Below are 26,932 nucleotides of genomic sequence, written 5' to 3'. Positions count from 1 at the left end.
GTGCATACCTCAATACTCCTCTCAACCATCCGTCCAAATGCACATCATGTAGCATACGCCTAAACATCCCGCCCATACCTCCACTGCATCCATACCAACGGCAAAACGCTAACCACCAACAATCCCACCAACAGCCCCGCCGACCCGTTCAACCCCAGCGTCTCAAACATAGGAGGAAACCAAAACGGTCCGATAAAGCACCACGTCTGCCGGATGAAGCCCAACAGAACCGACGTCAGCGCAGCGTGCTCAGGATCGAATTGCATAGCATCTACCACATACACCAGTAAGCACTCCATTCAAACATGAAGCAGGGGAAACGTACAGTTGATCAAGAAATTGGCTACCACCTGATTGCCAAAACCCGCAATTCCAATACCCACAATTGGAACGACGCTATAGTGCATCGGGGTTGTGCGGTCCAGCTGGACGCAGAACACCACCAACCCGACTACCATGCACGCAAACCCGATATAGCTGGTGGAGATGTACCAGGACAGCTTCATGTGGGCTCGTCCACTTTTGACGGTTCGAGCGTTGAGCAGTGCGTGAAACACGGCGTTGGCTATCTCCCCTGTAACCGTCCCGATGATGATTCCTAGGAACTGCAGTCCGACTTGCTGAGAGTCGAACCCGAACCGTTCGCTGAATAGCTGTGGGATTTCCACTGTCAGCAACGCTGCGGAAAGACAAAAGACCATTGTGTGGCAGCAGATAGAGAGGACGATGCGCATGTGTCGCGCCATGAGGAACGGACGCCATAGGTCTGACGCTGCGAACGGCGTTGGGTCAATTCGACGGAAGGTTAGGAACTTCTTCGCCCATGAGGTCTTCTGCAACGGGACTGCGTCGCTTTTCTTGGTGGATGAATCTGGGCCCAAGTACCGTGTCTCATCGCTGAGGAAGAAATACAGCACGAACTGCACTCCGCTGACGATCGCGAATGTCCAGTATACCCACTCCCAGCCTACCCTTTGTGCGACGAACCCCATGATAAATGGTCCTACAGGCGGGCCGAGAGTGACCAGCACGCTAATTGAGTACTGTTAGCTTAGATCATACCACACTTGTGAGAACAAGGGACATACGTCCAAATACCCAACTTGTACCCCCTTTCATGTTCCGGGTACATCTCGACCACCACCGGGGGCCCTAGGGCAATTGGGGCACTGATAAATAGCGACCCTAGAATGCGACAGATGATCATCGCTGCGTAGCTGTTGCTATTTGCACATCCGATATTACACACTGCCGTGCAAAATGTGCAGACGAGCCAGATAGGACGCCGACCAAAGCGGCTAGAAAGTGGGTGGAGAAGGAACGGGGCGAGACCGGTGAACAGGATCTGTCGTCACGGTCAGTGGTATATCGTGGTAAAGGGCGAGATTACTTACGTGGATGGAGGTGAAGTAGCTGATATCTTGGATGGAGACACCGAACATCTCGGCAAAGGTCGCATACACTGGGATGATGCCTGCTCCAACGAAATTCGTCATCATCGCGTGGAACGAGATCATGACTAGGTTGATATCTTTCTGTCATTCAAGTTAGATTCAGTTTCCTTGTACATAGAAGATGCTTTGGTAGACTTGCCTTCCATTGAGGCCAATTAAGAGGGTTGTTAGGATCCGCTGACAATGGCATGTCCGACGGACCAGACTCTACAGTGTCATGCGAGGTCTTCTCGAGAGCGGATATATTCTGGACATGGTCACTGTCTCCATCGCTGCGGGCAGTACCATGATGGGATTTCTCCCCGTGCTCGTCGTCTTGATGCATTGTAGTATGAACAGCCATAATTGCAGAATCACATCAACCAACTAGATCATCCTAACAAGCATTCGAGGAACCAGGATGATAGGCGCAGGTATAAATTGCGCGTGAATCGTATCTCGATACTAGTACCCCATGGGGAAAGACATCGGAGAGACTAGATGCGCCGCTCTCTCCGCAGCCGCTCAAAATGCGGGCCGATCTCGCCCATCGGCACAACATGATCAACCGCTTGTAGGTCTCGAGTAATATAAATGAAAATACTTGATCTCACTGATAGAAGAATAATAACGTTCGTCCGTCAATAAATAAAATGTCTGAGTCATCCAACACCAAGGTTTGCTGGGAGCGTCTGATCCGATTTGTGAGCACGGACGGCCGTGTTCTCCATGGAGAGCCTATACTGCCATCGCCGGACTTTGATCTGGGAGACACGACGGCAGAGACAAAACTCCAGGCTAAGGTTATCTCCGGGGACATCTTTGATGCTGGATCCAAGGTGACAGATGAGGTTGCGACTGTCCAACAGCTCCTTGGGCCGTTAACGAAGGATGATGTTCCCATCCTACGCTGTGTCGGGTTGAATTATCTCACGCACAGTCAGTGAATTCTCCTATCCTTCCACCCTGCGCTACGGCGACAGGTATACTGAGTGCTTTATAGTTCGTGAAACTGGCCGGTCGCCACCGCCGACGCCGTCTATCTTCTTCAAGCCAAACACCACGGTAGCAGACCATGGCAGCGACGTGTTGATCCCCAAACTCGCCCAGGATGAGCAAGCAGACTATGAAGGCGAGCTGGTGAGTGATAGGATTGAAAGCACGCGTCACGAAAAATCGCTCTAATACTCGACAGTGCATCGTCATCGGCAAGGATGCCAAAAACGTCAGCGAGGAAGACGCGTTAAACTACATCGCCGCATATACCGTAGGGAACGATGTCTCGTCGCGGAAGCTCCAGATCGATCGCGCCATTGCCGGGCCTGTCCCCCAGTGGGGATTCTCCAAAGGCTTCGACACCTACGCTCCAATGGGCCCCTGTCTCGTGCGGGCAGACATCATTGGGGATCCCGCACGACTCCAGTTGCAGACTTTTATCGACGGAGAGCAGCGACAGAACATCGAGGTTTCCGACCTGATATTTGGCTGTGCGGCACTCGTATCCTACCTGTCCACGGGCACGACTTTGCAAAAGGGCAGTGTGATTATGACCGGCACTCCGGGAGGTATGTTCTTCAATTCCATTATCGATGTTTCTCCAATTCGCGATCGCTGATCATATGCAGGTGTCGGCAACGGCCTGAAGCCTCCCCAGTTCTTGAAGCCAGGAACTCGTATGGAAGTCAAGGTGACGGACATTGGCACATTGAGGAACGGGGTGAAGTTCGAGTAGGGTATTCCAACTGATGTCAGTAACGTCGACGATTTAGATGATAGAATAGGCAAAGAAGCCATCAACGAAGCGCTGTCTTAGTCTTCTAGAACGAAACCTCATACAGATGTGTCTAGGCTATTGCTTTATCCGTAGTGGAGTGAAGTGGAGACTGTTCAGGAGAAGACCGAGATGTTTCCCAGTCTAGGCCGCTCACGTGGCTGCCGTGGGCCTTTCTGGGGAATCTGGGGTTCCCCAGCTTCTTCTACCCCACATCTTCTACACATGAGTCATTTTCAGCAATGTCTCCCCACGATCAATCAATAAATTATCTTCAGTCAGCTGCGTTTCGTGAAGATGTCAGTCTTCACCAAGCTGGATCGATCGATCCCTCCAAGTGGCAGGTTTGCTACAACTGTAGACGGTAGGCAGTTTTCTAAGAGCTGCAATATCCACCGTGATGCATGTACTGATTGGCTTATAGGATGAAGAGAAAATGTTAGACAAGAATTGTCATGTTATCGAGTATTTATCTGATTGGTCACAGGTGACAGAGTACAGCCCAGTTGCTCTCGGTGCATAACCAACGGGCTTGTTTGCCAATACGGCCGGCGTCGCAAACGACCGGGCCCGGCCAAGGGTGCCGTTCCGTCAAGGACACAAGCATTTTTGGACAGGATTAGTGTGTGACCACTTAAATGTATGATGTCTTGCTACTGAACACTAACAGGCGAATATAGACGAGTTGGAGAAGCATGTTAGAAGTCTTTCCAATCAACAACACGTCTTGAATAGCCCATTGGAGGATACAGACCCGAACCAACTTTGCGTACCAGAAACAGATGAAAATCTCGCCCTCATCTCTTCTGCTGGCCTGAATGGACCCCCCTCTCCGTTGATCAACCGTGTCTCCGATAGTATATCGTCAGGAAAGAGCCCTTGTGTGATCGTGTCACCAGAGCGAGAAATAGACCCCCATATTCTTGGGAACAAGCCCAGTTCCACGTACGGAGAATATGACCCCAATAGCATGTCATTCGCTACTAAACATACGCTGTTTGTTATTTCGTCCCGCCTGTCTCCCCGCCATTACTGACTCGGCCTATAGTTTGTCCCTATACTTTGACCATATACAGCCAATCTTCCCGATGTTTCGGAGACCGGCCTTGTATCATAATCTCTTAAACAGTCACGTCCCCGATGATCTTCTTGTCGCCATGTTTGCCATTGCATGTCGTTTCCTACCCCCCGACAAATCCAATCTTCTCTTTGGCCATGCAACTGCCCCTTGGGAGCAGTTCTCTCGGCTAGCTCATCAAAAGTCTCGGGAAAATGTAGATAAGGAAGGGAGTCGGCCCGTGACGCTAGACGCCGTGAAGACAGCCTGTCTTCTAGCATTGTACGAGTATACGTCCACACCCAGCCGTCAGGCTTGGGTATTGGTTGGCAATGCGATGCGCTTGGCGCTGATGGCCCAACTACACCAGGTGGACTGTGCCAACGGCCCTGATAATCTCACAGCAGCGGAGAAGGAAGAGCGTCGGTTCGTCTGGTGGACCATCTGGAGGCTCGATTGCACCATCAACGTCACCACGGTGACGCCGTTCAGCATCGACCCTCGGCTGATAGGCACAGCGCTGGTCTCCTCCACAATCCCCGATTTCACGGCTGGGGTGGTTGACGCTACACGCAACAAGATTCCCGAGATGGATCCAGTCAGGTCGTGGACTTCTGTCCAGGGCCCGCAGGTTCAAGACACGGGTGACGGCTTCAATACGCACCTATTCGCGGTCTCGTTGCTGAGAGCTGTGTCGGAATGCCATCAGCGGCTGAACACGAGGGTCAATGCTGAAGATATCCAGTATATTTCGAGTTTAGAAGAGATTTTCACCGCTCTAGATGTCATCTTCCCAGGTTCATTCTTTGCGCCCGCCAAATCGCCGACCGAAGAATCCCACACGCATCGACTCCGGCTAGAGACGATCATCATGTTGAACACGTAGGCGACCCTTTCCACACCAGAGTTCTGAGCATACTAACAAGATGAACCCAGCGCCCGCCTCATCTTAAACGAGCCTGTTGGCCAACTAACTACAAAGCCTCCCGAGAATACGAGCAACTCTCTAGTTTCCCTCGGAGGCTGGCGCGATAGCCTAGGATATGCAGAAGATATCGCCAACGTTTTCAACTACTGGCCGTCCGACTACTTCGCTGTCTCAGACCCCATCATCAGTTGTGCCATTTGGCATGCCTACTGCGGGCTAATGATGTTGGAGATGTCTGGTCTCAAGAATTCAGGTGCAGATCTACAGAGTATGCCCGAAAGCAGTGCGCTTGAGGGGTTGAGCGTTTCGCTCAATAGCTTCACGCCCTGGTGGCCGATTGCTCGGGTGCTCCAAGGTAGGCCCAAAATATACTTCTGCATACAGACTCGATCGAGCAACAAGATGCTAATGCCATTATAGACTCCCTGCAGGAACTCCGGGCGTGGAGCTGGGCCAAACTAGACTCCCGGCGGCTGATCGGTCTGATTTCTCACGTCCGAAAGGCGTTCAGTCCGTTTACGAGGCAGCCTGGTAGAGTAGATGTGTCAATACTGTGTGACTCGCTCGTGGAGGACTTGACTATGTCTGTGATGTAAATGATATTCAGGCTATATCACTGTACTATTTCCGGTTTCGCGTCAGAAAAGTAGTTCTGCACAGACTTGAGATTCTGTCGGAGTTCCCCCACGTCACGCGCCACCGAGTGGATGAAGAAATCTGGTCGGAGCAGCACGTATTTTGTCGATGAATGCAACCTTTCTTGGATGGCGTTCCGGTTGTATCCCTGCAGGCGTGTGACGTTGTGGCTATCCAGCTCCGCGGATGAGCACGGATAATAGACAAAAGAGGCTTTGCTATCCCGCGTACTTCCTCTATCGGCACTGATATCCAGATAACTGACATCTTGGGTTGAAATGAGGGCTTCCGGCAAATCTACCTCCTTCAATACTGCCCGGACTGCAAGCGGGTCAAAATCACCCGGGCGTTTCACCAAAACTAACAGCGACAAATGCGAGAGGTCCCGCAAGATGGCATCGTCAGAGAGAACAGGCCGCTCGTCGTCGGAACCCCGACACCAAACCTGGGCAACCTTTCTCCCGCCGCCTGCAGATTGCAAGAAGAACCCGTCTGGGCAATTGTTCTCGTTGTATACCAGTTTATCGCGGAATGCGCGTCTCGTCCTCCACTTGGCAACCCCCGGGAGCCACCAAAGGACGCGCATGCAGGTTCGGTAGACGAGACCCCACCAGAATGAGGTGAGGTTGACGATGCTTCCGTTTAGTTTTGTGGACATCGTGGCTGCCTCCCAGGCATGCCGACGCTCCTGGCTCCATCCACTCAGAAGCTTGGTCTGCACTTGTGGGGAGACGTTGAGGTGGGACATCATGGCTAAACGCCAGCTGAGAGCCTGTGCGTCGCGAATACCCGTTGCGATGCCTTGTCCGCCGAAGGGAGGGAAGACGTGGGCTGCGTCGCCGATCAGCATTGTATTGCGGTTGTACCATCGATTCACCACTTTGGTTGCGAATCTATTTTTGTCAATATATGGAATTTTCTGAGTTGAATGGCTGGTTGAGACTGACTTGAATGGTCGACATCGTAAGACGTGTATGCAATCTCGAGGATACTCCACGGTGGTGCCTTTCAACTTTGAGGAGAATTTCTTGCCAGGAATCACCATCCAGGGACTGAATTGCTTCCAAAATCTTTCCAACGCGTCATCGGATTCTTCTTCTGGCGTTATATAGTACTCGTGTCTGCGATGCGGTTAGTGCCTGTTTCCATCGTGATGGCAGAAGGGATTATGGCACCAACCTCCAGAATCGAGCACCCTTGGGTCCAAACCGTCCGCTTACGGCGGGTCTTTGAGAGTCGTTGCAGAAGCTTCGCAGAGGAGTCAGCATTATACGCTCAATTCAGAGACCAATACACATACTGGAAGCCTTTGGGCCAAAACTCCTCGTGTACTTGCTCAGGTGTGTATCCAAGCTTCCACAGAGGAAACTCTGGATGTTTCTCAGGAGTAGGAAGATCAACTTGCAGATTGATCGCCACCCAAGTACCAACGTATGGCCACCTAAACCCTGTCAGAGCAGAAACGACCCATATACCTTCAATATACAACTTACACGCCATCGACCTGTTTGATCCCTTCAGGTTCTAAGAACTTTTTCCTCACCACGCCTCTCTTCCCGTCGGCGCCCACCAGCCACCGTGTTTGGATAGTCTTGCGCTCTCCCGTGGACGTCACATACCCCACGGTCATGATGCCATCTTCTTCCTCTCGGGAGACCACCTCGCATCCGGTTCGAAGCTCGCAATTGGGGAAACTTGGGAGGAGTTCGCGGATCTCTCTTTCGTAGTTGGGCTGGAACTGGGTAATGTTTTGCGACACGGCATGCTCCGCCCAGTCTGTCATCAGGTCGAAGATCATGAAAGGGCGCTGTCGGAAGCTTCCACGGTGGAAATTGAGTGCACCAATATCTGTCGTTATAGATCGATCTTAGTACAATGCTATTTCGGGTTATGGGACGTATCAGGTACTACATACGGTGTCCGATCTTCTTCGTCAAACCCTCGCCGATGCCGACTTGATAGGAGATTCGCACTGCATCGCCGTTGACTACGATGCCGCGCGGGTCTTCGCAGACTTCTTGGTCTTTTTCCAGAATGACGACCTGTACTTTGTGTCAATAGTGATCTGAGCGGAAGTGGTTCTGTTTCGTTTTTAGGAAAGAATGCCTTATACCTTCATGTTCATTCGAGCAAGCAGGGCGCCCAGCACAAGCCCACTTGGCCCAGCGCCTGCAATTAGCACGGTAGTCGACTCCATTTTTCTCGCGTAAATGACTCCCAAGTATGTGAATCCGCGAATTGAAGCGACTTGGGGGCGGCAGACTTTAAATCCATCCCGTTTATAGAAGTGGTCACCTGGCTATGGAGGATCGACCAGCAGTTTGATTAAAATAATGCGGAGGTTCATGTTCGATGTAGCCCGATTGGATACTCGATCTCTACCCCAGTATGATGCTGGTCTTTTCATGGCTGGGGTAGATGCGGAGGAAAGAGATCCTCCGCAGCGGAGCAACTCGGTTGTTGATCTTCCGCTGCTTCCCCGCAAAGTTACTATATACTACAGACGACCAGAACTCGCGGATCAGGTAAGGATAGTTCCTAAACAAACCATTTCAATTGTTTGCGCTGAGCTGCTTCATATTCTGTACGTCTAATAATACGCCATCAGTCAATCATGCCGCCAGGTCGCATCCCCCCCGTTTCCAACTCCCCGGATAAGATCCAACTGGAGCGTCTCAGCCATGTCTGCTATGGCCACACTGATCTGAACAAATTCGACGCATTTGCGCGAGATTTCGGGTTCGAGCAAGCCAGCCGCACCGAATCGGCGATCTACTACCGAGGCTGGGGCAAAGATGCCTGTGCATACGCGGCCTTGCAGGCTGGCGTGAATGGTCAGGAGGAAGGATTTGTAGGCGCTGCGTTTATCGCCGCGTCTGAACAGGACTTCAACCGATCCGCATCCTTACCGGGAGCGTCGGAGGTAGAGAGTAATCCTGCTCCAGGAGGCGGGAAGAGGGTGAAGCTCGCGTCGCCGTCTGGATCGACCATCTACATCATCTGGGGACAAGAGGACCGCGCGGCGCCAGTGGAGCCTGCTAGCAGCACCGATGTACACAAAGGACCTTACAATACAACATTAGCCAAGCCACGAAAAGGTAACCATATGATCGCTTCCAAACGTCCAACCCAGCCAATCTAACGAGGACATACTATAACAGGAGAATTCCAGCGATTCAAAGTAGGCCCCGCCATGGTCCACAAGATCGGCCACTACGGCTACGTCACGCGCATGTTCGACGAGGACATCGCTTTCTACACAGAGAACTTCAACTTCGTGCCGTCGGATATTCTCTACGAGGAGGTAGAGGGCCAAGGCGAAGTCGACAGCTTGACCTTCATGCACCTCGACCGCGGCCAGACCTACGTCGACCACCACACGCTCTTCCTCTCGCGCGTGCCCGCCTCCCATCCGAAACCGTATCAGATCCATCACTGCTCGTTCGAGGTGGAGGACTTTGACACCCAGATGCTGGGTCACGAGCATCTGCTTAACAAGGGATATAGTCTGGTATGGGGGGTGGGGCGCCATATCCTGGGATCGCAGATCTTCGATTACTGGAAGGATCCGAGTGGGCTTACCATTGAGCACTATGCTGATGGTGATGTCGTGAATGTGGATAATCCGACTGGGCGGATGAAGAGTGAGGGCGCTGCTTCTATGTATATCTGGGGGCCGATCCGCCCGGCTAATGGAGTGGCTGGTTGAGAGCAAATTGTGTTCGGTCGATTTCTTTTTTACATAGGTACACGTTTCAGTTGGGTGGCAGTGTCGAAATACTTCGGTTGCTCTTATTCTATCCCTTGTATAACTTTTTCTGTACGTATAAGCGAGGATATTGCCCGATTATAAGGGGGTGGTTGATTTAAGAGCCGAGAGAACTCGGTTGTAAGCGTCACCTAGACATGGATAGGCTTGGTCCTTGGCCGTCCCTCGGCGTCTCATCTTCTGGTATTCTATTGCAATAGGTAAGAAATGAGTGAAAGAAATGCGATGATCCAGAGAAACTGGTCAAAGAGAAACTGAAACTGAATCAGTGACGAGTCACCTGACCCCAAAGCGCATCCCCTGTCTGCAATCTAAACCTTTCCCCAACGCATTTCCACTTTTTATTCTCTATTCATTCCAATCGTTTCATTTCAACAACATGATCTCAGCTCCAAAAAGATAACGAGAGTGCTATGGAGACACTGTCTACTCTTCCTATTGATCCAACACACGGATGATCTACGATTAAATTGCTACAGCGCCCAGCACCACAGCCACTCACTATTATCACAAGAACGGCTGAAATAAGTGGAATTCATCCAAGAATTAACATTTCGACTATCATGAGCCGAAAATGAAACTCCAATCTCAACATGTTGGGCACGGATCTTAGCGCCGGTGTCTTTCCTACCCAGAATCCCCATTCGCTAACAGAATCCATGACAGACGAACTTCGTTCTACATAGCGCGCGGCTACCGAATTGAGTCGGACGCATGGATTGCATAAATGGTGCAGGCCTATATTTTCCTACTGCTCATGAGCAAGCGATTCGCCCATCCTTAGACGCCATGCGACCTGTACTTTTTTAGTTTTGTCTATTTTAAACGTGCCTCTTTATTTCGGAAGATTGCACATCAAGAAATGCAGCCCATACTAAAATGCTCAAGGGACCACCCTGTAGTCTGGAATGATTTCTACGGCTTCAGATAAGTGAACACTTACGGCAACACCATGAAGCAGCTACTTCGGCAAATGACCCCAATTCGCGAGAAATCGATCGATGAGGAAGCCCCATCCGACGAGAAAGCCCCATCCGACGAAAAAGCCCCAGCTGATGAGAAAACCTCAGCCAAGGTTGCTGTCATTCAACAGCCGGCCATCTACAACAAACGTCTTGAGTTTATCCAAGCACTCTTCGATATCAAGCCTGAGGATGTCGTCAACTTCCCAGGGATTGGGTCATACTGTGACTATTTGGAGCGTGAAGCCTTTCATCCGTTGACTGGTCCATCCTTTGACCCAATTTGGGGTTTGATACCCTATAAAAATCCCAGAGAGATAACAGATCGCTGGGACTGGATCCTTGCGGTGCTACAGGCGATGGGATCAGAAGAAACTGAGATCAGCATACACGACATATTACAACGTCTGAAGGTGCGAGGAGGAGATCACAGCGCAATACTTGATCGGTGCAAGGATAAAAGCTCCTTTTACATTGCCATTTTCGGGGTCCTGTGCTGGTCAAGCATGGTAGCGCGTCCGAATCTGATTCCCACGGACAACACAGCACGCAACCTCACATGCCTCCTGCCACATGGGTCCAGATTGTCCAAGGACTCCACTATTCATGCACTAAGTAGTCGACACATGCGACCAATCCCGCTCATATTCCGGTCTTTCAAGATGCAGCACTGGGGTGACCAGTTGGGTGACCGCGTGCAGGGTGGATCGTGGGAGGGGGACAGCCTATACAAAGCAAGTCTCAGCATATACTCGCTGCGGTACTTTGGTCACGTCACTATTCAGTGGGTGGATACAATCAGTGAGCATCTACGGTTCAACCCTGCTACTCGGCGGTTGTCCTTGTTTCGCTTTCCGACGTTCTGCGCCTTGTTTGCAATCTATGGAGGCAACGTTAGCTCGGCAATCCAAAGGTAAATCATATATTGCCACGATAGTCATCATTTGAGTATTGGAGCTTACTATTCTCAGTATTTCCGAGCAAATTGATCCCTTGTCCCCAGAAGATCGAGACCAGTGCTGTGTTAGTCTAGAGCAAGAGGTTCTCCTTTCCTACCGTCTTCTATTTGGGCGAGATGGCATGTCCAGAAAAGTCGCACATGACGAAATCTGCCGGCTGAAGAAGATTCACGCAAATCAGAGTGTCGACACTATGCTTCTGGACCTCTGTGGACGGAAGTACAAGCATGGCAGCTTGTGGTGGAGGACATACGACACCGTCCTGCAGAATTATCCCTCTGAGATGTGGCCCGTCACTTGTCGGACTATGAAAGGGCACCTCCTGGAAAGCGACGTGTACAGCGTTCGCAATGACTTTCCAAGGCTCGGACCGCGCTTGCTCAAGCTCCAGCAGTTCAACCTACGACAGAGACCCAATAAGTTGATTGATCTGTGGCGCGACAGGCGAAATCCCCTGCAGTGGTACACGTTCTGGGCGGTAGTGATCGTTGGAGGCGTGGCCAACATCCTGGCAGCACTCCAGCTTCTGGTCGCAATTGTTGAATTGCAAACCTCATTTTAGGAGTTGATCTTTCTTTTCTTCCTGTTTTTGTACATGGACCGGTCAATGACGGCGCGATTTTTGATTTTTCAATACAGACTTGCTAGGAGTTTATTGGAAAGAATGATATGATTGATGAATGACTCGCGAGCACGGCCTTCCAGTCAATTTGTTGTAAATTTACATTATAGCCTCTTGACCCTATTTTCACGCTCTATTTCCTAGTACCTTGAGTACACATTCCATAGTATCCATAAATAATTCTATAAATATAGAAACGAATCTATCCAATACGAATCCCAGATCGCTCCAGAACTAAGCCAAAACAGTAATCACTAGCGTAGGCAGTGAAGTGATCAAGCACAAGAAGCCGATCAGTGGAACCCCGCGGCGCTTCGAAGCTCACATACAAGGTACCCTGTCATGGTGGTATAAGCTCCAGCCAGCAGTCAATCTTCCAGACCCAAATGCAGCGATCCCATATCCTCCGCTCATTCCTCCACACCTGTTCTCCCAGAGCAGCTCCACTCTTCAAGCAGAGCCATCCCTCCCCTCACTTAACAAAGATGGCCCCAAAAGCCCAAAGCCAAATCATCTACGCCCCCTCAGCGGAAGCCCCGCGCGGGCTCATATCAGTCTTCCTCGCAGGGACAACCACCAAAGTCGACCCCACCGATTGGCGCGAGGTCCTCTCCGCCTCTCTCGCAGACGCGCCCGTCACTATATACAACCCGCACCGCGCAGACTGGGACAGCTCGTGGCGCGAGGATATCGATTTTGCCCCCTACCGCGAGCAGGTGGAGTGGGAGCTCGAGAAGCAGGAGAAGGCTGATGTGGTCGTTGTCTACTTCCACCCTGCGACTCAGGCGCCGGTTAGTTTGCTGGAGCTTGGGCTGTGTGCGCGTATCCCTGGGAAGGCGGTTGTTGTTTGTCCGGAGGGATACTGGAAGAGGGGCAATGTGCAGGTTGTTTGTAGGAGGTTTGGGATCGAGTTGGTGGATGGGGTTGAGGGGTTGAGGGAGGCGGTTTTGAGGAGGTTGCCTCCTGGTGTTTTGTGATTTGGGGCTCTGGGGGAAAGTTGAGTGGGTTACGATCTTTAGTTGCTGTTGCTATAATGACATACTGTAGTACTATCGCTGGTGTTTGCGTGTATTCTTTCTTCTGAGGGTTGTATTGTGGATGCCCCGGTCGGGCGAATGCTGCTGCTACATTTGTACTAGTTGGTTGGCATATGTTTCATATTCATAAATCTATCTTTGACTGATGTGAATAAGCGCATCGAAGTCTTCGTCCTCTAACTGCTCCGGATGCGGGAAAGAGGCTTCCTTTGATCTTTCTGTGGTCGTTGGTCGCATCTTGCCCATGATCTGGAGATATAAGGCTTTCGCCTCTTTGAGTTGTTGATCGGCTTGCGCTTCCTGTCCGGGGATCTGGCGTCTCGTCTCGGATAACTTGAACAAACATCGGGCGTACTTGGCAGGATGCGTATCTTGGTGAATAGAGCTAATCACTTTCGCCTCTTCGAGATGTTCGCTAAATAGGGAAGAGTTGCCATCGTCAGTACAGTGCGTACCTACCGCGTACCCGCTGTTCTCGTTCTAAACTTACAGTGCAGCGTCTTTGTTTCCTTGCAGCAGAGCACAGCATCCCAGCTGATATACAATGACACCGTTGAAGTCCAAAGCACGAGACTTGTCGCCCGCAAGCCACATGGACTGAGACTCCAACAACATCTTTTCCGCGGCGTCATACTTTCCTTCGGACATAAGCAGTCGCCCTATGACAAATTTACACCTACATGGCATTAGTATCCGATTGTGTATGCAACCATGTATCTTCCAAAGTCCCCCGCAGCCAGAAGGGGAGAACTCACGTAGCTGTCGGCGCCCAAACAAATGGCTCGGCAGACAGAAGTCCATCTATCGCCTCAGTAAGCTGCACTCTAGCCTCATCGAAGTTTCTCCCGTGAGCCAGGATCCGGCCATGCGTCAGTTTCAGCAGCGGAGGACAGTTGAATTCAAGGCCTGCGGATTCGGACCACCGCTTCCATGTATCACGGCTCCGTTCGATCCATTGTATAGCGGTTTTAAAGTCTCTCAGGCACCCATAAATAGTAGCTAGGTTATCTTCGATCCAGCAGAGATTCTGGAGATCAACGGGAGACTCCGACAGCTTGAGGTTGTGTGCGATCAGCAAGCTCTCGAGGGCCAGGTTAAATTTGCCCCGGAAAGCCCACATGGAGGCAACGTGAATTTCAGTCGATGAGGGGAGGTATATCTCCTTGTCCGCGTCTGGAAGTGTAGCCATAGCAATTCTGTTTGCGGTAACGAGGTCTTCGAGTTCGCGCCAGTTCTGTGTTTCGAGGAGATACCTAATAGCGGTATTATTAGTACATGATAGGGCATAACCTTAGAAGGAGTGTGGCATTGCTGTGGTTTAGATCGTCGACATATTTGTGCAATTTGACTGACCGTTGACATTGAACCCATGTCTCGCACGTCTCTCTACAAGCGGAGAAACTTGGGTTCCGCTTTCGCTCTTTCATAAAGTTACTTTTAAGATGCAGTACATGCTGCAACCAAAGTTGACACTTGTCCCAGACATTGTAGAGATTGGCTCTGGTAGCACCCGCTTTCTTAGGTCTCTTCGGAAACGCGTTGTACATTAGAATCGAAGCTTCGTAGAAGGCCTTTTGGTGGGCTTCGGGGCTCATAAAGCGGCGAAATTGGGATGCGATGAGACGATGAATCGAATATACGCGGCTATATCGATCTCGTTTGATTAAAGCGAGGGCCAACAGCTCCTCCGTGTTTATGCTCAAACTGTGACATCCATTGTTAGCGATTGCAATGTCGGGAATAGTATGGGTACCGGAAGTCACGAACCGATCGGAATCAAGATACCAGAGCATATCATCTGTGAAGTTTTCTGTCTCTTTGTTGAACTCAAACAATGATTGTGGGATGCTGTCTGGGGAACAAAATGTAAAAGCTGACAACAGTGCAGCACAGTCAGGCCGGAGATTCCTGAAAGACAGTTGCCAGACAGTTTCCAGTCCGTCTTTAAAATCCCTGGATTTATCATAAACTTCAACAAGTTCTGATATAGACCAGGAACGACGATGGATCAAGCCACACATGTTGGACAATGCTAATGCATGGCCATTCAACCTCTCAGCAAGACTATATGCTGACTGTGCTTCATTAGCCAGGATATCCGTCCCGATATGTCCTGCGAGAAGATGTAGCAAGAACTTTGAGCCTGTTTCAGTATCCCAAGGGAGTATCTCAATACCAGTGTCGGCAGGATCGAAACCAAGCAAATGATTTCTTGTTGTGATCAAGACTTTACCCTTGCTGCCAGATAGAGGCCAGTAATCCCGAAGAAGCTCGGTTGTCTCTGCATTATCGTAGATGATCATCCATCTACACTCTAATCTGTTAGCAGTAACTAAAACTGCAGGGTGCTAAGCCACGTACCAGTCTGCTGCAGCCAGCCCTTGAGAATCATCCTGTTTTCGTCATGAGTGGCTGGCGCAGTATCGGGTAGTTTCAGTCTGAGGGCAATATCTGTAAAGCTCTGTTGGATAGCGACCGGACTTTCAGCACCGACCCAGAAGATAGCGTCAAAGTCTTTGGTCGCTAACTTCTTTTCCAGGAATTTCATGGCAACGTGGCTCTTGCCGACGCCTCCCATGCCGTAGAGAGCCAGTGAGCGCAGTGGCGATGTCGCATCGGTGTCCTGGAAATACTGTTCGATCTTCTCAATCACCTCATCTCGATTGAAAAAACGAGCGGTTCGTATGGGTGGAAGGACGAAGCAAGGTAAGTGAGCCATATCTCGGAACACGCGCGGTGTGAGCGAGAGATACGAAAACCAGGATGCCATGTCTCCCTGATACTGCCTCTGATACATGGCAGCGACTCGCTCGATGCGAACAAGTATATCTTCAATCTCCTCTATGGCGGCTGCAAAACTGTCGGTCAACTTAGTCCACGATGGATCGTACCCATCTGTTTACATTAGTATTAGACCATAGGTTTCTTCGCAATCTCGATTGAATTCCTTGCGAGGGGGTCTTACCGCCGGTATGTGTCAATCCCAATAAATCATCGTCTGCTTGGCGTATAAATTGCACAGCGTCCGTGAGAAAGCTAGTGAACCTTAGAAAAATATCGAAGCAGGACTCTTTGTCCTCTTTGGTGATTGTCGGGCTTTTTCTGCAATGGAGGATGAAATCATGACAGTTCCTGCTAAGCTTCCTAAGCATCTGTACCATTCGTCGCATTGTCTCGTCATGCTGCAAGGCCAACTAATAAGGTGTCAGAGATCACTAGTCAATTTTGTATAAAAAGCTACTGCCAGTATATATATGTATCAATATTGGCACTTGTCTTACCGTGAGCAGTAAGCCGAGCAGTCCCCAAAACACACCCGTCCCAGGAGCCGGATGAAGGTGGGAGGTAAAGAAATCGCTGAAGTCTTTCAAATCAACCATTCGGGGCTGCAACATGGCCAGCTCTTGCAGGGCCGCCTCAGACACCTCTTCATCTTGTTCGACGAACACATATTCCCGTACATCCTCATAGGTGCGAAAACTTCTAATCGTCCTGCGATCTTGAGGTTCCATCCGTTCTAAGAAGGACTTGGTCGCTGATTCCCATTGTTTGGTGAAGAAGGCTTCCCTGATGAATGCGATGTTCCATGTTAGTTAAGTCTCAATTCTCATTATGCAGCCGCCAAATCAAGATGCCTTACAAGACAGGGGACTCCATGACAACTCCTTCTGATATTTGAGGAGACGCACGAGCCGTGAAAACAACAGCCTGGAGTTCAAGAAGGATAATTGGGGATAGAATTGGAGGTGGAGAGATGAGGGGGCTTTAGTGCCAAGTTGTGATCAGCTGCATTAGTCTCAGACGGGGTTACAGGGTTGCGCGCCTGCGAGGAACTAACAGTAGCCACTGAGTCTAGCCAGAGTAATCTGTATTGTGCAGGTCCGTATACGATATTTTCTCATGGCTCAGTGACAGGGGGGCAGAAATCCCATCAAAATCGGATTGTGCAATTGTACGCCTACCACTGGCAATGGAATATAGCACATCGGCAGTATATAGTAAATGTGTCGATCAATGCTCACCTGTTCTAAACAGGCTCTAATAAGTCTCCAGTCACCTGGGTCCGCATTTTGAGATTACTGTCAACCAGCAGGTAAAACAGTAGGTAAAACAGTATCAGTAAGTGCTGTTGACCCTTTTTCGTCCTGGTTCTATATTCAAGCCAATCTAGTTGCTTACTATACTTGGTCCAGCAGCCACATTCACATACAGCAAGTCTTTTGGAATACCTGATTAGCAGGTAAGTGCCTGTAGATAATTCACTGAGGGTCCTCCCTGATCTTTTCACGTTTCCATTGAAGCTACAGCCTACAGCCCACTCTCCACCTAAATCCAAAAGTATATCCGAGTCGTTTCTAGAATCAGTAAAGCAAAGGCGACAGGATCGAGGTGGAAGCTATACCAGACACCGGTGGGGATCCCAGCAAGATGTTGGGGTAACTATGGTTCCCTATTATTAGTGTACGCATCGGAGAACATGGTATTTTCTTCTTTCACTTCGTTAAGGTCCCTGAGAGAACGCATACTGCAGGTACAGCGAGATTTTGGCCATGTGGACAACTAGGTACGTGGCCGCCCTAGCCTTCTATTATATCATGCCATGTCATGACGGCATAGGGTCTATCTTCCCATCTGTGTCGGATGTCTCTGACATGGGAATTTCCTCCCCGAGATGATCATATCCGACTTGAGGCTATTTGGAAAGCTTTGATTTCTGGACTGAGAGAAATGATGTGTGCAGTATCCAGCGAGGCGCTATTACCTGCCGTTTATTCTGCTGGTCTCGGTTCACATACAAGGCGCCAAGAAGCAAAAGAAACACCCTCCAGCTCTTACAGATCAAACTGACAAGACCTTCCATGGTTCCGCTTTCCACAAACATCACCATTACTATAATCATGGTCCAGGTCAATAAAGACGGACTTGTACTGCAGATAAGAGCGCCTTAAGCGGGGATGATCAGTGCAAGCGTCACCAAGCCCAACTTCGAGGTCCGCCTTGAGTCTGGTTTGGCTGGGACTGAATTTCTTCGGGCCTAACGTTTCGCATGCAATACCCAGCGGGTCAACATTGTCCCACGACCCCGAGTCATTTGGCAGGCAGATCCGGATCTGAATTTGGTGGGAAGGTTAGAATTGTGCATGTTTTGGGCAAATGCTAAAACACAGAGGACGTTCATACCCATGGCTCATTCCCATTGTAGTGGCTATCAGAAGCCGAAGTGAAGTGGACGACGAACTTGCCACGAGTGGGGTCAAAGGCGTGTTGGTCATCATTACAGTCGAACAATGCGTTTGCTGAGAGGGCAAAGAGTGTGGGGTAGAAGAGCTTGGAGATATACATCTTGATGGAGGTGTGAGAATGTTCAGGTGAGTTGTAATTTGGTTGGGAACTTGGTGCTTTCTTTTTTTGGGTTTTTTCTTGCCCTGTCTCTTATTATTTCTGGGGGGAGTGCTTAGGCTGATAGTTGAAGTATGTCCGAGCAGACCGGAGTATTTATGTCCTTGCTACCATCACCATCCTTCGGTCATCAGGCCGTTTTAGACCTGCCATGAGATGAATTTTTTTTCTAAGAAAGGTCACATCTGCCGTGGGGAGCCTAACATGCGATTGAACCGCGGAAGACGGAAGAAATGTTATATTTGTCTACTATGTATAGATACAAAGGATATGGGGGCCAAACTGTGGACTTTCCCTTTAGGGAAACTCCACCAACACTCGGTGATATCTACCAACGCTCGGTGATATCTACATCGAACAGCGTCCACTTCCATGATTCGAAAGCACATGGGCCCCCTCGCGGCCCAGAATATCGTCATGGGGGGGGCTAAGTAGTCTGGAATCCGTCACCAAAGATTTACCTAATATGATAGTGCTACAGTGAGGACCTCGCTACCATCGGACTTGAACCGCCATAAAACTTATAAATACGTCCGTCTCATCGCAGGGCTTCCAGTTCACCATCATCTACGCTTACGAGCAATCAATCCCACCATCCGTACGCTCAATTCGTTTACAATACTCGTCACAACATGCTTGTGTCTTCGAGCAAGAAATTGGCCCTGATGGGTGCAATGATGCTTGGCCTTGGACAGGGCGCTTGGGGGCTTTGGGACTGCATTCTGGACCAGCATGTTTTCCCTGTCGACACCAACAAGTTCGTCGTGCACTTTACTTCTTTGCGGGATAGTCATTTCCCCGCGGATGGACCAGTCCGGCCATGGGTACGTTGCTCTACTATATCGCATCTCCACCGTCTCATAGCACCGGTACTGGATGGATGGAATAGTTGCTGACCCTTATAACTCAACTAGATCCGCATCTGCCTTCCATCAGACACCGGCACCGGTTGGAAGAATGTTAGCCCCCTGGAGGTGGACTGTGGACATAAGGGACAAACTATTACTCCGGCCAAAACCCACCTAAAAGCTGATCTTTGGATTGCTGGGGGCAATGGCTGTGATTCGGGTGATGAGGGCAACTTGGAAGGAGCAGGGATCCGTTATAAAGACCAGGAGATCAATCTACAGCACGAAGAGAAACGGTGTGGGCCCCGGGATCATGGAATTACTTGCCAATTTGACCTGTGAGAAGACAGTGTTGGAAGGATTGCTAGAATACTATGGTTCAACTGTATGCTTGACGGGCTTTGTAGTTTGTAGTTTGTAGGGCTTCGCAGGCCAGATGGAAGAGTCGGTCTTGGCGGGGAAGATCCGATCTCTTCCTCAGGCACGTTGTTTGGGTCCACCTGACTTGGGACTGCATACCCGTCACGTGTTCCCCGACGCGCTCATACTTTCACCTCACTCCAACAATTCGCCCATCAACCAGCAACACGGACAGAAGAAAATAGAGGACAAAAGCGAAAGAGGAGAAGAAGAGAAGAGGATGCTCGACTCATCATGAGTCGCTATCTCACCCCCTCCAAAGTCGCGTTACTGTGCCTCATCTCCATCTACACGGAAGGAGTCGTCCCCAACTCCGCCGCCATCCATGTCCTATCCTTCTTAGTCTCGTGTCTAACCCCGTTAGACCCGGGAGAGCCCGGGTTTTCTAGTGGGAAATGGACCAAGCAGTCGTCCGTGTCGATCGCAGACCTTGAGGAAGGCCTCTCCCACCGCCCCTCTTCAATCCCCGGCCGCTCCGTCTGGGACTTGTTCCTGCGGAAGGCCTGGTCCCTGGACTCGTGCGATGCCCTGGAGGTCTTTTTTACGGAGATCTCTGACATGCTGGTCAAGACCCGTGACGAGCAGATGCGGGACAGGGACCAGGGTCTGGCCCCCGAGACGGGCGGGATGCGCTTGTCCCGGTGCTCCCCGCTGGGGGCGTTCGTGCGCAGGGCCCAGCTCGAATTCACGCGCCTGCAATTTCACGACTCGGTGAAGCTGTGGAAGGGCTTTGTTAAGTACCGTCTGCCGACGTACTGGATGTGGGCGAGGCGGAATCCTAGTGAGGATCATGCTCCTGTGGATATCAACCTGCTCGCCCTGTCGTTGGAGACCGACAGTCCGCTGGCTCAGGTGGCATACGGCACTATTGATGAGTCGGACTCCGAGGATGAAACGTACGTGAGTACCAAGGACGTGGAGCGATTGTTAGAGTTCCAGATCGGAGAGTTACAGCGTATGTAGAACCCCCGAGAACAGATAGAACGATTACTGACGAGGTACAGGATTGGGAGGCAGAGTCCCCGACGCGATGAAAACTCAATTGGAGCGGATCGTCACGGCGGGCGTGACATTGCCAAATCTGGCTCACTATCTCAAGTGAGTCCCCATCATCTGGCTCGAAGGGCGATAGATGCTGACCATTCAGGTTCCTCGATGCCTGGAGAGCCGGCGATTATCCATCGTCGTTTGACAATCTCCACCGATATTTCGACTACACCATGCGTAGCCGGGATCGGAGCTCCTACCAGTATGCTCTGTTAAACCTGGCCATCCTGCAGGCGGATTTCGGGTGCTACGGAGAAGCCGTGTCGGCGATGCAGGAAGCGGTGTCCATCGCGCGCGAGTCACACGATATGAACTGTCTGAATTTCTGCATGAGCTGGCTGTATCACTTCGGCAAGGCCTTTCCGGAGCACATGAAGGATGTCCAGAACACGGGTATGCTGGGTAATGAGAAGGAGGGCCTGGCCTTTTTGAAGGCCAAGGCGAAAGAGACTGAGATGTGGAGTCTGCTAAGCACTACCCTTTTAAGCGAGGCGAAGCTCGAGTTGCAAAAGGTGAGTCTAGCTCTGGTCTACATGTTCTCCTAACTAACAACTCGAAGGGAGAGAGTCTAGCGTCGTCAATCGAAAACATCGTTCGTGCGTCCCATCTGAACGTCACCAAAAATGTTGCTCTCTCGATGGGGCCTCAGCTTCTGCTACAGACTTCACTCTACGCACGAATAGGTATACAGTCTGACCATCTTCGCTGTGAACACTACTAACTACTTCAGGCGTCTCCCACCTCGCCTGGTTGAATAGCGAGATCTTCCTCGAATGCTACGCCAGTCGGGCTCCGTTTGAGGATTATCTCAAGAACACCTTCCGCAGCTGCCAGCTGGTACTTCTTCCTTCCTATCTCGTTAGGCCTACGCTAACTTCCATCAGCTAGCACAACAAGGCCGCTACAAGGAGGCGTCAGCCCGGATGAATGACATCGCCCCGGAGAAGCTCCGGTCGTTGAAAGAGAACCAGCTGTGGACGTTTTTCTCGGGACTCATGCAGCTCCGCCGACAGATCTACCGGTATGCCATACACAGAAAAAGAAAAACAATCACAAAACGCAAAAAGAAAGAAAGAAAGAAACTAAATAACAACCACCAGAGACAACCAAATAGCAGCGGACCACCTCCTCACCCAACTCCAATCCATTCAACTCCCCGACACAGACCTCACCCTCACTCTCACCCTCCTCACAATCGAATACACAATCCGCAAAGGCAACCACGCGCAAGCCCTCTCCCTCATCGAACAAACCGCCCAATCCCTCCACCACGAAAACTTCGACATCCACACCCAGATCCAACTCCTCTGCCTGAAAGCCCGCATCCTCGACAAAACCAGCCAGCCCCAGCGCGGCTTCTCGCTCGCCATGCGCGCTGCCAGCATCGCCCACCGCGCTCGCCTCCTCCCCGACCTCTGCGACGCCGTATGCGCCCTCGCCGCCGTGCTCCTCAGTCTGCGCGAGTTCACCGCTGTCGCTGCTATGCTTGAGAGCGTTATGCCGCAGGTGCTGGAGGCAAACGATGCGGCTCTCGCTGCCCGCGCTTACTCGCTTCTCGTTGATGCTAATATGGGTGTGGCGGGCTCCTTGCGCAAAGCAGCTGACCCCGCTAAGAAGGAGTATATGAATCGCGCGCTTGGGTACCTTGACTGTGCGTATGATCAGTTTGAGGAGCTGGAGGATATCCGCGGCCAGTGTGAGATGATGGCTAAGAAGGCTACTGTTATGCAGCTGTCTGGGGACCTGGTGCTGGCGAATGATTATGCCGCTAAGTATTTGGATTTGCGGAAGCTGGGGGCGGCGGAGGTGGTGTGATAGTAATTATTATTATCTTTTTAGATCTTAGTTTCAGTCAGTTAGTCTACCTGCTTACCATAGTACAGTAGTGACTACATCTACAGATAGCTACGCTATCAAATAAATCGGTAGAACAATATATGTAATGTACGATTCAGACAAAGGAAAGTCAACGTCCAAGTATGGTAGGTGTGAATTCAAACGACAGCTCCTCCCTCCCCTCTCTGCACAGACTTCTCGCTCTATCTTCAGACAGGCTGCGGTGGCATAGCAGTAGCAGTAAATATACAGGTCCGGTCCTTCGCTTCTCCCGGAGACGCGGGGTTCGAGCCATTTGCTGGTCCGCTCAAGGCACGTTTAGGTGGCCTTGTCCTTGTTGTGGTAGTTGACAGAGCTGTTCCAGCTGCATGGGGTTAGTTCATAATTCATGAGGGTCGACGGGTGTATATCTGTATATCTGTCGGCAGACGGAAGAAACTTACAAGATGGTCTGGGAAAAGTAACTCGTTAGTATATTTCAGCATCACAGCTAGTAGAAAAAGGAACTAACCTTGTCACCATCGCTCCAGGGGTAGTTCTTCACCCGGATGTTCTGGTAGGGGTACTCGACGCGCTCCTCCAGAGGGGGCATGTGCTCCCAGTGCTCCCAGTGCTCCTCCCAGAGGTTGTAGGAGTTGATAGCGCCGAGGACGATGACGGGGACGACGGCACTATGCAATTGTCAGATTAATCCTACTCTGTACCTTGTCCGTTGATTGTATTCTTCTTTTCGAGCGTATTGGCCCGATTTGGAAAACGCCCAGTGAGGGAAAGCGGAGGACCCGGGGAAATAACGTACTAGAGGGAAAGCTTGCGCCACAGGTCTAGACAACCAATTGCGTCAGTATCACACTCCCAATCAACCCAATTCCACCCTGGAGCTCTGCCAGAGATCCAATTCCATAGAATACAACAGGGGACAAGAGGGAAACGCACCGCTGGTCGAGTTGGCGTGGTGCTTGACAGCCTCCCGCTCACGGTTGAAGCTGTTTTCGACGGCCCAGGGAAACTTGTCGCCGGTGCCGGTGCTGTTGAAACGGCGCGGGGCGGAGCGGAACTGCTGAGCAGCACGCTGGGACATGCGAGCGGCGGTGCGTTGAGCGAACATGGTGGTGGACGCGAGGGTTGGTTGGAGGGGGGGGGTTAAATCTGAGGCAGAAGGGGAGGGAAATGGTGGGATTGATCGCAAGACGTCGGGCAATTCGGCTGGCCAGCAAAATCCCGTGACTTGGCTGCTCTCGGGTGGGCTTATGTCAGCATCGCGTGACATCACCCGCTTGGAGGTCACGTGGGCTGCGTCGAACCATCGTATCGCGATTATTCAGACATCAAACGGGGTTCTAAACACCCTGTTTACTCCCCCAGTCTGGTTTTATTGACGGGGACTCTGTTGATATGTGCACGGCTGGATCGTAGTGCCGGGATGGGGTTTCGCATTACAACATGGAATGGTAAGCATGTGCCATAGTTATCTCGTACATGGGAACGGGTTGTGGAACAAGGTGCTAACTACAATCCGCAGTCAATGGGATTCGGTATGTCTATTTACAATATTAATACAGCCTGTATTGACTCCATATTCTATAGAAATCCATTTTCGTACGAGCCATGGCGGGGAACGCGGACGTTTGAGGTAATCACACGCGGCCATCGTACGTTCCAGGACAGGGCTGATCGTATCAGGCCATGTTCGAAATCCTAGAGGCGGACATTGTCGTCTTCCAAGAAACCAAGATCCAGCGCAAAGACCTCCGCGATGACATGATCCTCATCCCCGGGTGGGACTGCTACTTTAGTCTCCCCAAGACCAAAAAAGGTTCGCTGTGCCTATGAGTCGGGGACGGATGGGATCTGATATTGACCGCGTCTAGGCTACTCGGGGGTCGTCATCTACACTCGCAATGCGACGTGTGCTCCCATCCGCGCCGAAGAGGGTCTAACGGGCGTTCTCTGTCCGCCCAGTTCGTCGGTCTCGTTCCGGGATCTCCCCGACGATCAGCAGATCGGGGGCTACCCGACGATGGAGCAGCTCAGCGAGCTCGAGCTAGACGCGGCCACGCTCGACTCGGAGGGCCGATGCGTGATCCTCGAGTTTCCCGCCTTTGTCTTGCTGGGTCTCTACAGTCCCGCCAATCGGGATGAGAGCCGGGACGCTTTCCGCCACTGCTTTCTCGATATCTTGGATGCCCGGATCCGCAATTTGGTCGCCATGGGGAAGAGAGTGTTCGTCACGGGCGATATCAATATCTCTCGCGGCGAGATCGACGCGGCCCATGCGTCTGAGGCCATCCGCAAGGGCACCTTGACGGAGGATGAATTCGTATCTGTGCCGGCGCGCCGGCTCGTCAATCATTTGCTCACCGATGGGAACGTCGTGGGGCCGCGGGACGAGGGGCGTGAGCAGCCCGTTCTCCACGATATCTGCCGGTCGTTCCATCCGGACCGGAGAGGCATGTACACGTGCTGGGAGCAGCGGATCAATGCCCGACCGGGGAACTACGGCTCGCGGATTGACTATGTCTTGTGCAGCCGAGACATGGAGGACTGGTTCTGCGAGTCCAACATCCAAGAGGGGTTGATGGTGGGTTTTATTCTTTTACTTTATCCGAGTTAGACGGAACCAGCTAAGTTGAAATGCTAGGGATCTGACCACTGTCCGGTGTATGCGGTCTTCAAAGACTCCGTCCCCCTTGGCGACAAGACAGTCAACATCCTCGACGTGATGAATCCCCCGGGGGTGTTTCGAGATGGCCAGCGCCAGCAGGAGTACACGACAAAGTTCCTTCTACCTATCTCTGGGCGATTGATCCCCGAGTTTGACAAGCGACGGAGCATCAAAGACATGTTCTCTCGAAAACCTACGGCCGCCTCGCAGAAACCCACTCCATCATTGACCAAGTCTGTCTCCACCTCCGAAAAAGAGACACCTTCAAGTACAGCGAAGGATACATCAAGCGACACCGCCAGCACACCTCTCCCCAATAGCGACCGCAGTGCAGGAGGACAAGGGATGGTTCGTAAGCGGTCGGAAAAAGAGAACTCCTCCCCGACCGTGCCAGTCAAACGATCCAAGTCCGCCATGGGAGCCCCGCCCGTAGCGTCCGCTGCAGGACAGAAGACGCTCAAAGGGTTCTTCAAGCCAAAGACTACGCCACAGAGCAGCCCTACCAAAGCCACACCAGTATCCGAAACCAGCACTACACCAGACACGGGAACATCCGTCGCCAGCGATGCCGTTCCTACGAGCGAGACCCAAGACCACGAGAGCGTTATCGACCCAATCGCCGCCAAGGAAGACTGGACGAAGCTGTTCAGCAAAAAGCCAACCCCCCGGTGTGATGGCCACCAGGAGCCGTGCATCAGCCTGACGACCAAGAAGCCAGGTGTCAACTGTGGGCGAGCCTTTTGGATCTGTCCGCGGCCGCTGGGTCCGAGTGGTGAGAAGGAGAAGGGGACCCAGTGGCGGTGTCCTACATTCATCTGGGCCAGTGATTACAATCCTTAATGTGAGGAAGGAGGGGAAGGAGAAAAGAGACCAGTGACAGCGCCTGTCAGTAGGGTTTCCGCAGTGATAGCCATTCTTTCATTCACTCAACATGACACTGCTATTGTGTTGACTCATGGTTGCCTAATCCGTACGTGAATACACAGTGTGGCTGGAGAGGGGAAATAAGCAGTTACTGACAGAATGAGTCAGTCGTTGTCGACGGTATCAGGAATTGGACTGATATTCATTCATTCACTCCATCCCAGCCACCCAGCCCCACCATTCTTCTACCTCCAACAATGCCATTCTTCTCCTTGAACAATAGGCAAAGAACAGACGAAGAAAAAAAAAGAAAACCAGTCGGGCCACAGGAAAATGGAGAAGAAGAAAAAAAGAGACGAGTCCAAAGCGCACAGGAGAAATGTGATCCACCATTGGTTGCAATGCAAACGACCGTGGGCCCATGCATGAGGATAATGCAGGGCTCCGATGCTTTTCTAACATGCACTTCTCGGGTAGATCTATACTCTTATGTAGTTGTCTTTGCTGTAGAATAAAGTAGAGATCCATGGGTACAATTCCATTGTATGTCCATTGCTATCTGCTATCAAGTATCTAGAGCTAGCTACTCGCAGTCAACCTCAGTGTCATGAACTTCTTCCCACCGAGGCATATTTCTCTATCGTAGTCTGTTCATCAAGAGAAACAACATAATAACAA

The 26,932-nt window shown here is 51.2% G+C and overlaps 12 protein-coding genes across 12 annotated transcripts; 8 read left to right on the top strand and 4 right to left on the bottom strand.

The window, feature by feature from the left end:
- Positions 1–59: 59 nt before the first annotated feature.
- On the bottom strand, positions 60–1,779 carry P168DRAFT_294033 (MFS general substrate transporter; the record flags this gene model as incomplete). The annotated part of the gene is made up of 5 exons (XM_024837933.1): positions 60–271; positions 326–1,032; positions 1,089–1,345; positions 1,395–1,535; positions 1,594–1,779. The coding sequence occupies 5 exons, from the start codon at positions 1,777–1,779 to the stop codon at positions 60–62; spliced, it is 1,503 nt and encodes a 500-aa protein (XP_024696363.1).
- A 184-nt stretch (positions 1,780–1,963) lies between these two features.
- P168DRAFT_323001 (fumarylacetoacetate hydrolase family protein) lies at positions 1,964–3,165 on the top strand (the record flags this gene model as incomplete). Its single annotated transcript, XM_024840625.1, has 5 exons — positions 1,964–2,007; positions 2,143–2,372; positions 2,437–2,573; positions 2,629–2,998; positions 3,059–3,165. 5 exons carry the CDS (start codon positions 1,964–1,966, stop codon positions 3,163–3,165), a joined length of 888 nt encoding a protein of 295 aa, XP_024696362.1.
- A 624-nt stretch (positions 3,166–3,789) lies between these two features.
- On the top strand, positions 3,790–5,785 carry P168DRAFT_261706 (transcription factor domain-containing protein; the record flags this gene model as incomplete). Its single annotated transcript, XM_024834708.1, has 5 exons — positions 3,790–3,826; positions 3,885–4,200; positions 4,253–5,143; positions 5,198–5,544; positions 5,610–5,785. The coding sequence occupies exons 2-5, from the start codon at positions 4,175–4,177 to the stop codon at positions 5,783–5,785; spliced, it is 1,440 nt and encodes a 479-aa protein (XP_024696361.1). The 5' UTR covers positions 3,790–3,826; positions 3,885–4,174.
- A 17-nt stretch (positions 5,786–5,802) lies between these two features.
- P168DRAFT_261703 (putative monooxygenase) lies at positions 5,803–8,022 on the bottom strand (the record flags this gene model as incomplete). Its single annotated transcript, XM_024834707.1, has 7 exons — positions 5,803–6,718; positions 6,773–6,946; positions 7,005–7,073; positions 7,126–7,266; positions 7,319–7,691; positions 7,741–7,867; positions 7,939–8,022. 7 exons carry the CDS (start codon positions 8,020–8,022, stop codon positions 5,803–5,805), a joined length of 1,884 nt encoding a protein of 627 aa, XP_024696360.1.
- Positions 8,023–8,439: 417 nt separating this feature from the next.
- Positions 8,440–9,553, top strand: P168DRAFT_245846 (glyoxalase family protein; the record flags this gene model as incomplete). Its single annotated transcript, XM_024834021.1, has 2 exons — positions 8,440–8,923; positions 8,987–9,553. The coding sequence occupies 2 exons, from the start codon at positions 8,440–8,442 to the stop codon at positions 9,532–9,534; spliced, it is 1,032 nt and encodes a 343-aa protein (XP_024696359.1). The 3' UTR covers positions 9,535–9,553.
- A 993-nt stretch (positions 9,554–10,546) lies between these two features.
- On the top strand, positions 10,547–12,077 carry P168DRAFT_313910 (uncharacterized protein; the record flags this gene model as incomplete). Its single annotated transcript, XM_024839715.1, has 2 exons — positions 10,547–11,469; positions 11,528–12,077. The coding sequence occupies 2 exons, from the start codon at positions 10,547–10,549 to the stop codon at positions 12,075–12,077; spliced, it is 1,473 nt and encodes a 490-aa protein (XP_024696358.1).
- Positions 12,078–12,482: 405 nt separating this feature from the next.
- Positions 12,483–13,120, top strand: P168DRAFT_285961 (nucleoside 2-deoxyribosyltransferase domain-containing protein). Its single transcript, XM_024836254.1, has one exon. The coding sequence runs from the start codon at positions 12,623–12,625 to the stop codon at positions 13,112–13,114; it is 492 nt and encodes a 163-aa protein (XP_024696357.1). The 5' UTR covers positions 12,483–12,622; the 3' UTR covers positions 13,115–13,120.
- Positions 13,121–13,306: 186 nt separating this feature from the next.
- P168DRAFT_322995 (NB-ARC and TPR domain protein) lies at positions 13,307–18,517 on the bottom strand (the record flags this gene model as incomplete). Its single annotated transcript, XM_024840624.1, has 9 exons — positions 13,307–13,589; positions 13,665–13,850; positions 13,930–14,427; positions 14,648–14,878; positions 15,251–15,488; positions 15,536–16,069; positions 16,491–16,741; positions 18,098–18,285; positions 18,356–18,517. The coding sequence occupies 9 exons, from the start codon at positions 18,515–18,517 to the stop codon at positions 13,307–13,309; spliced, it is 2,571 nt and encodes an 856-aa protein (XP_024696356.1).
- A 655-nt stretch (positions 18,518–19,172) lies between these two features.
- P168DRAFT_285960 (uncharacterized protein) lies at positions 19,173–19,636 on the top strand. Its single transcript, XM_024836253.1, has 2 exons — positions 19,173–19,496; positions 19,597–19,636. Exon 1 carries the CDS (start codon positions 19,207–19,209, stop codon positions 19,468–19,470), a length of 264 nt encoding a protein of 87 aa, XP_024696355.1. The 5' UTR covers positions 19,173–19,206; the 3' UTR covers positions 19,471–19,496; positions 19,597–19,636.
- A 362-nt stretch (positions 19,637–19,998) lies between these two features.
- Positions 19,999–22,704, top strand: P168DRAFT_308029 (putative anaphase-promoting complex subunit Apc5; the record flags this gene model as incomplete). Its single annotated transcript, XM_024839160.1, has 7 exons — positions 19,999–20,797; positions 20,847–20,940; positions 20,990–21,401; positions 21,449–21,572; positions 21,620–21,726; positions 21,774–21,910; positions 21,990–22,704. The coding sequence occupies exons 1-7, from the start codon at positions 20,077–20,079 to the stop codon at positions 22,702–22,704; spliced, it is 2,310 nt and encodes a 769-aa protein (XP_024696354.1). The 5' UTR covers positions 19,999–20,076.
- A 233-nt stretch (positions 22,705–22,937) lies between these two features.
- P168DRAFT_300586 (cytochrome c oxidase subunit VIa) lies at positions 22,938–23,833 on the bottom strand (the record flags this gene model as incomplete). The annotated part of the gene is made up of 5 exons (XM_024838442.1): positions 22,938–23,089; positions 23,169–23,176; positions 23,237–23,396; positions 23,525–23,549; positions 23,662–23,833. 5 exons carry the CDS (start codon positions 23,831–23,833, stop codon positions 23,044–23,046), a joined length of 411 nt encoding a protein of 136 aa, XP_024696353.1. The 3' UTR covers positions 22,938–23,043.
- Positions 23,834–24,104: 271 nt separating this feature from the next.
- On the top strand, positions 24,105–26,685 carry P168DRAFT_285959 (DNA-(apurinic or apyrimidinic site) lyase APN2). The gene is made up of 7 exons (XM_024836252.1): positions 24,105–24,176; positions 24,248–24,260; positions 24,313–24,358; positions 24,409–24,541; positions 24,597–25,306; positions 25,367–26,360; positions 26,423–26,685. The coding sequence occupies exons 1-6, from the start codon at positions 24,149–24,151 to the stop codon at positions 26,228–26,230; spliced, it is 1,794 nt and encodes a 597-aa protein (XP_024696352.1). The 5' UTR covers positions 24,105–24,148; the 3' UTR covers positions 26,231–26,360; positions 26,423–26,685.
- The last annotated feature ends 247 nt before the right edge of the window (positions 26,686–26,932 follow it).

Source organism: Aspergillus campestris, assembly GCF_002847485.1.
Source record: "Aspergillus campestris IBT 28561 chromosome Unknown P168scaffold_1, whole genome shotgun sequence".
Taxonomy (NCBI): domain Eukaryota; kingdom Fungi; phylum Ascomycota; class Eurotiomycetes; order Eurotiales; family Aspergillaceae; genus Aspergillus; species Aspergillus campestris.
The sequence above is the reverse complement of the archived record's forward strand: the minus strand, read 5'-3'. Positions and strand labels throughout refer to the sequence as shown.

Coding starts and splice junctions, on each gene's coding strand:
- P168DRAFT_285959 (XM_024836252.1), top strand. CDS start 24,149: ATGGGGTTTCGCATTACAACATGGAATG. Junction 24,359..24,408: donor GGGGAACGCGGACGTTTGAG/GTAATCACACGC, acceptor TGATCGTATCAG/GCCATGTTCGAAATCCTAGA. Junction 25,307..25,366: donor ACATCCAAGAGGGGTTGATG/GTGGGTTTTATT, acceptor TTGAAATGCTAG/GGATCTGACCACTGTCCGGT.
- P168DRAFT_285961 (XM_024836254.1), top strand. CDS start 12,623: ATGGCCCCAAAAGCCCAAAGCCAAATCATCTACGCCCCCTCAGCGGAA.
- P168DRAFT_285960 (XM_024836253.1), top strand. CDS start 19,207: ATGCTTGTGTCTTCGAGCAAGAAATTGGCCCTGATGGGTGCAATGATG.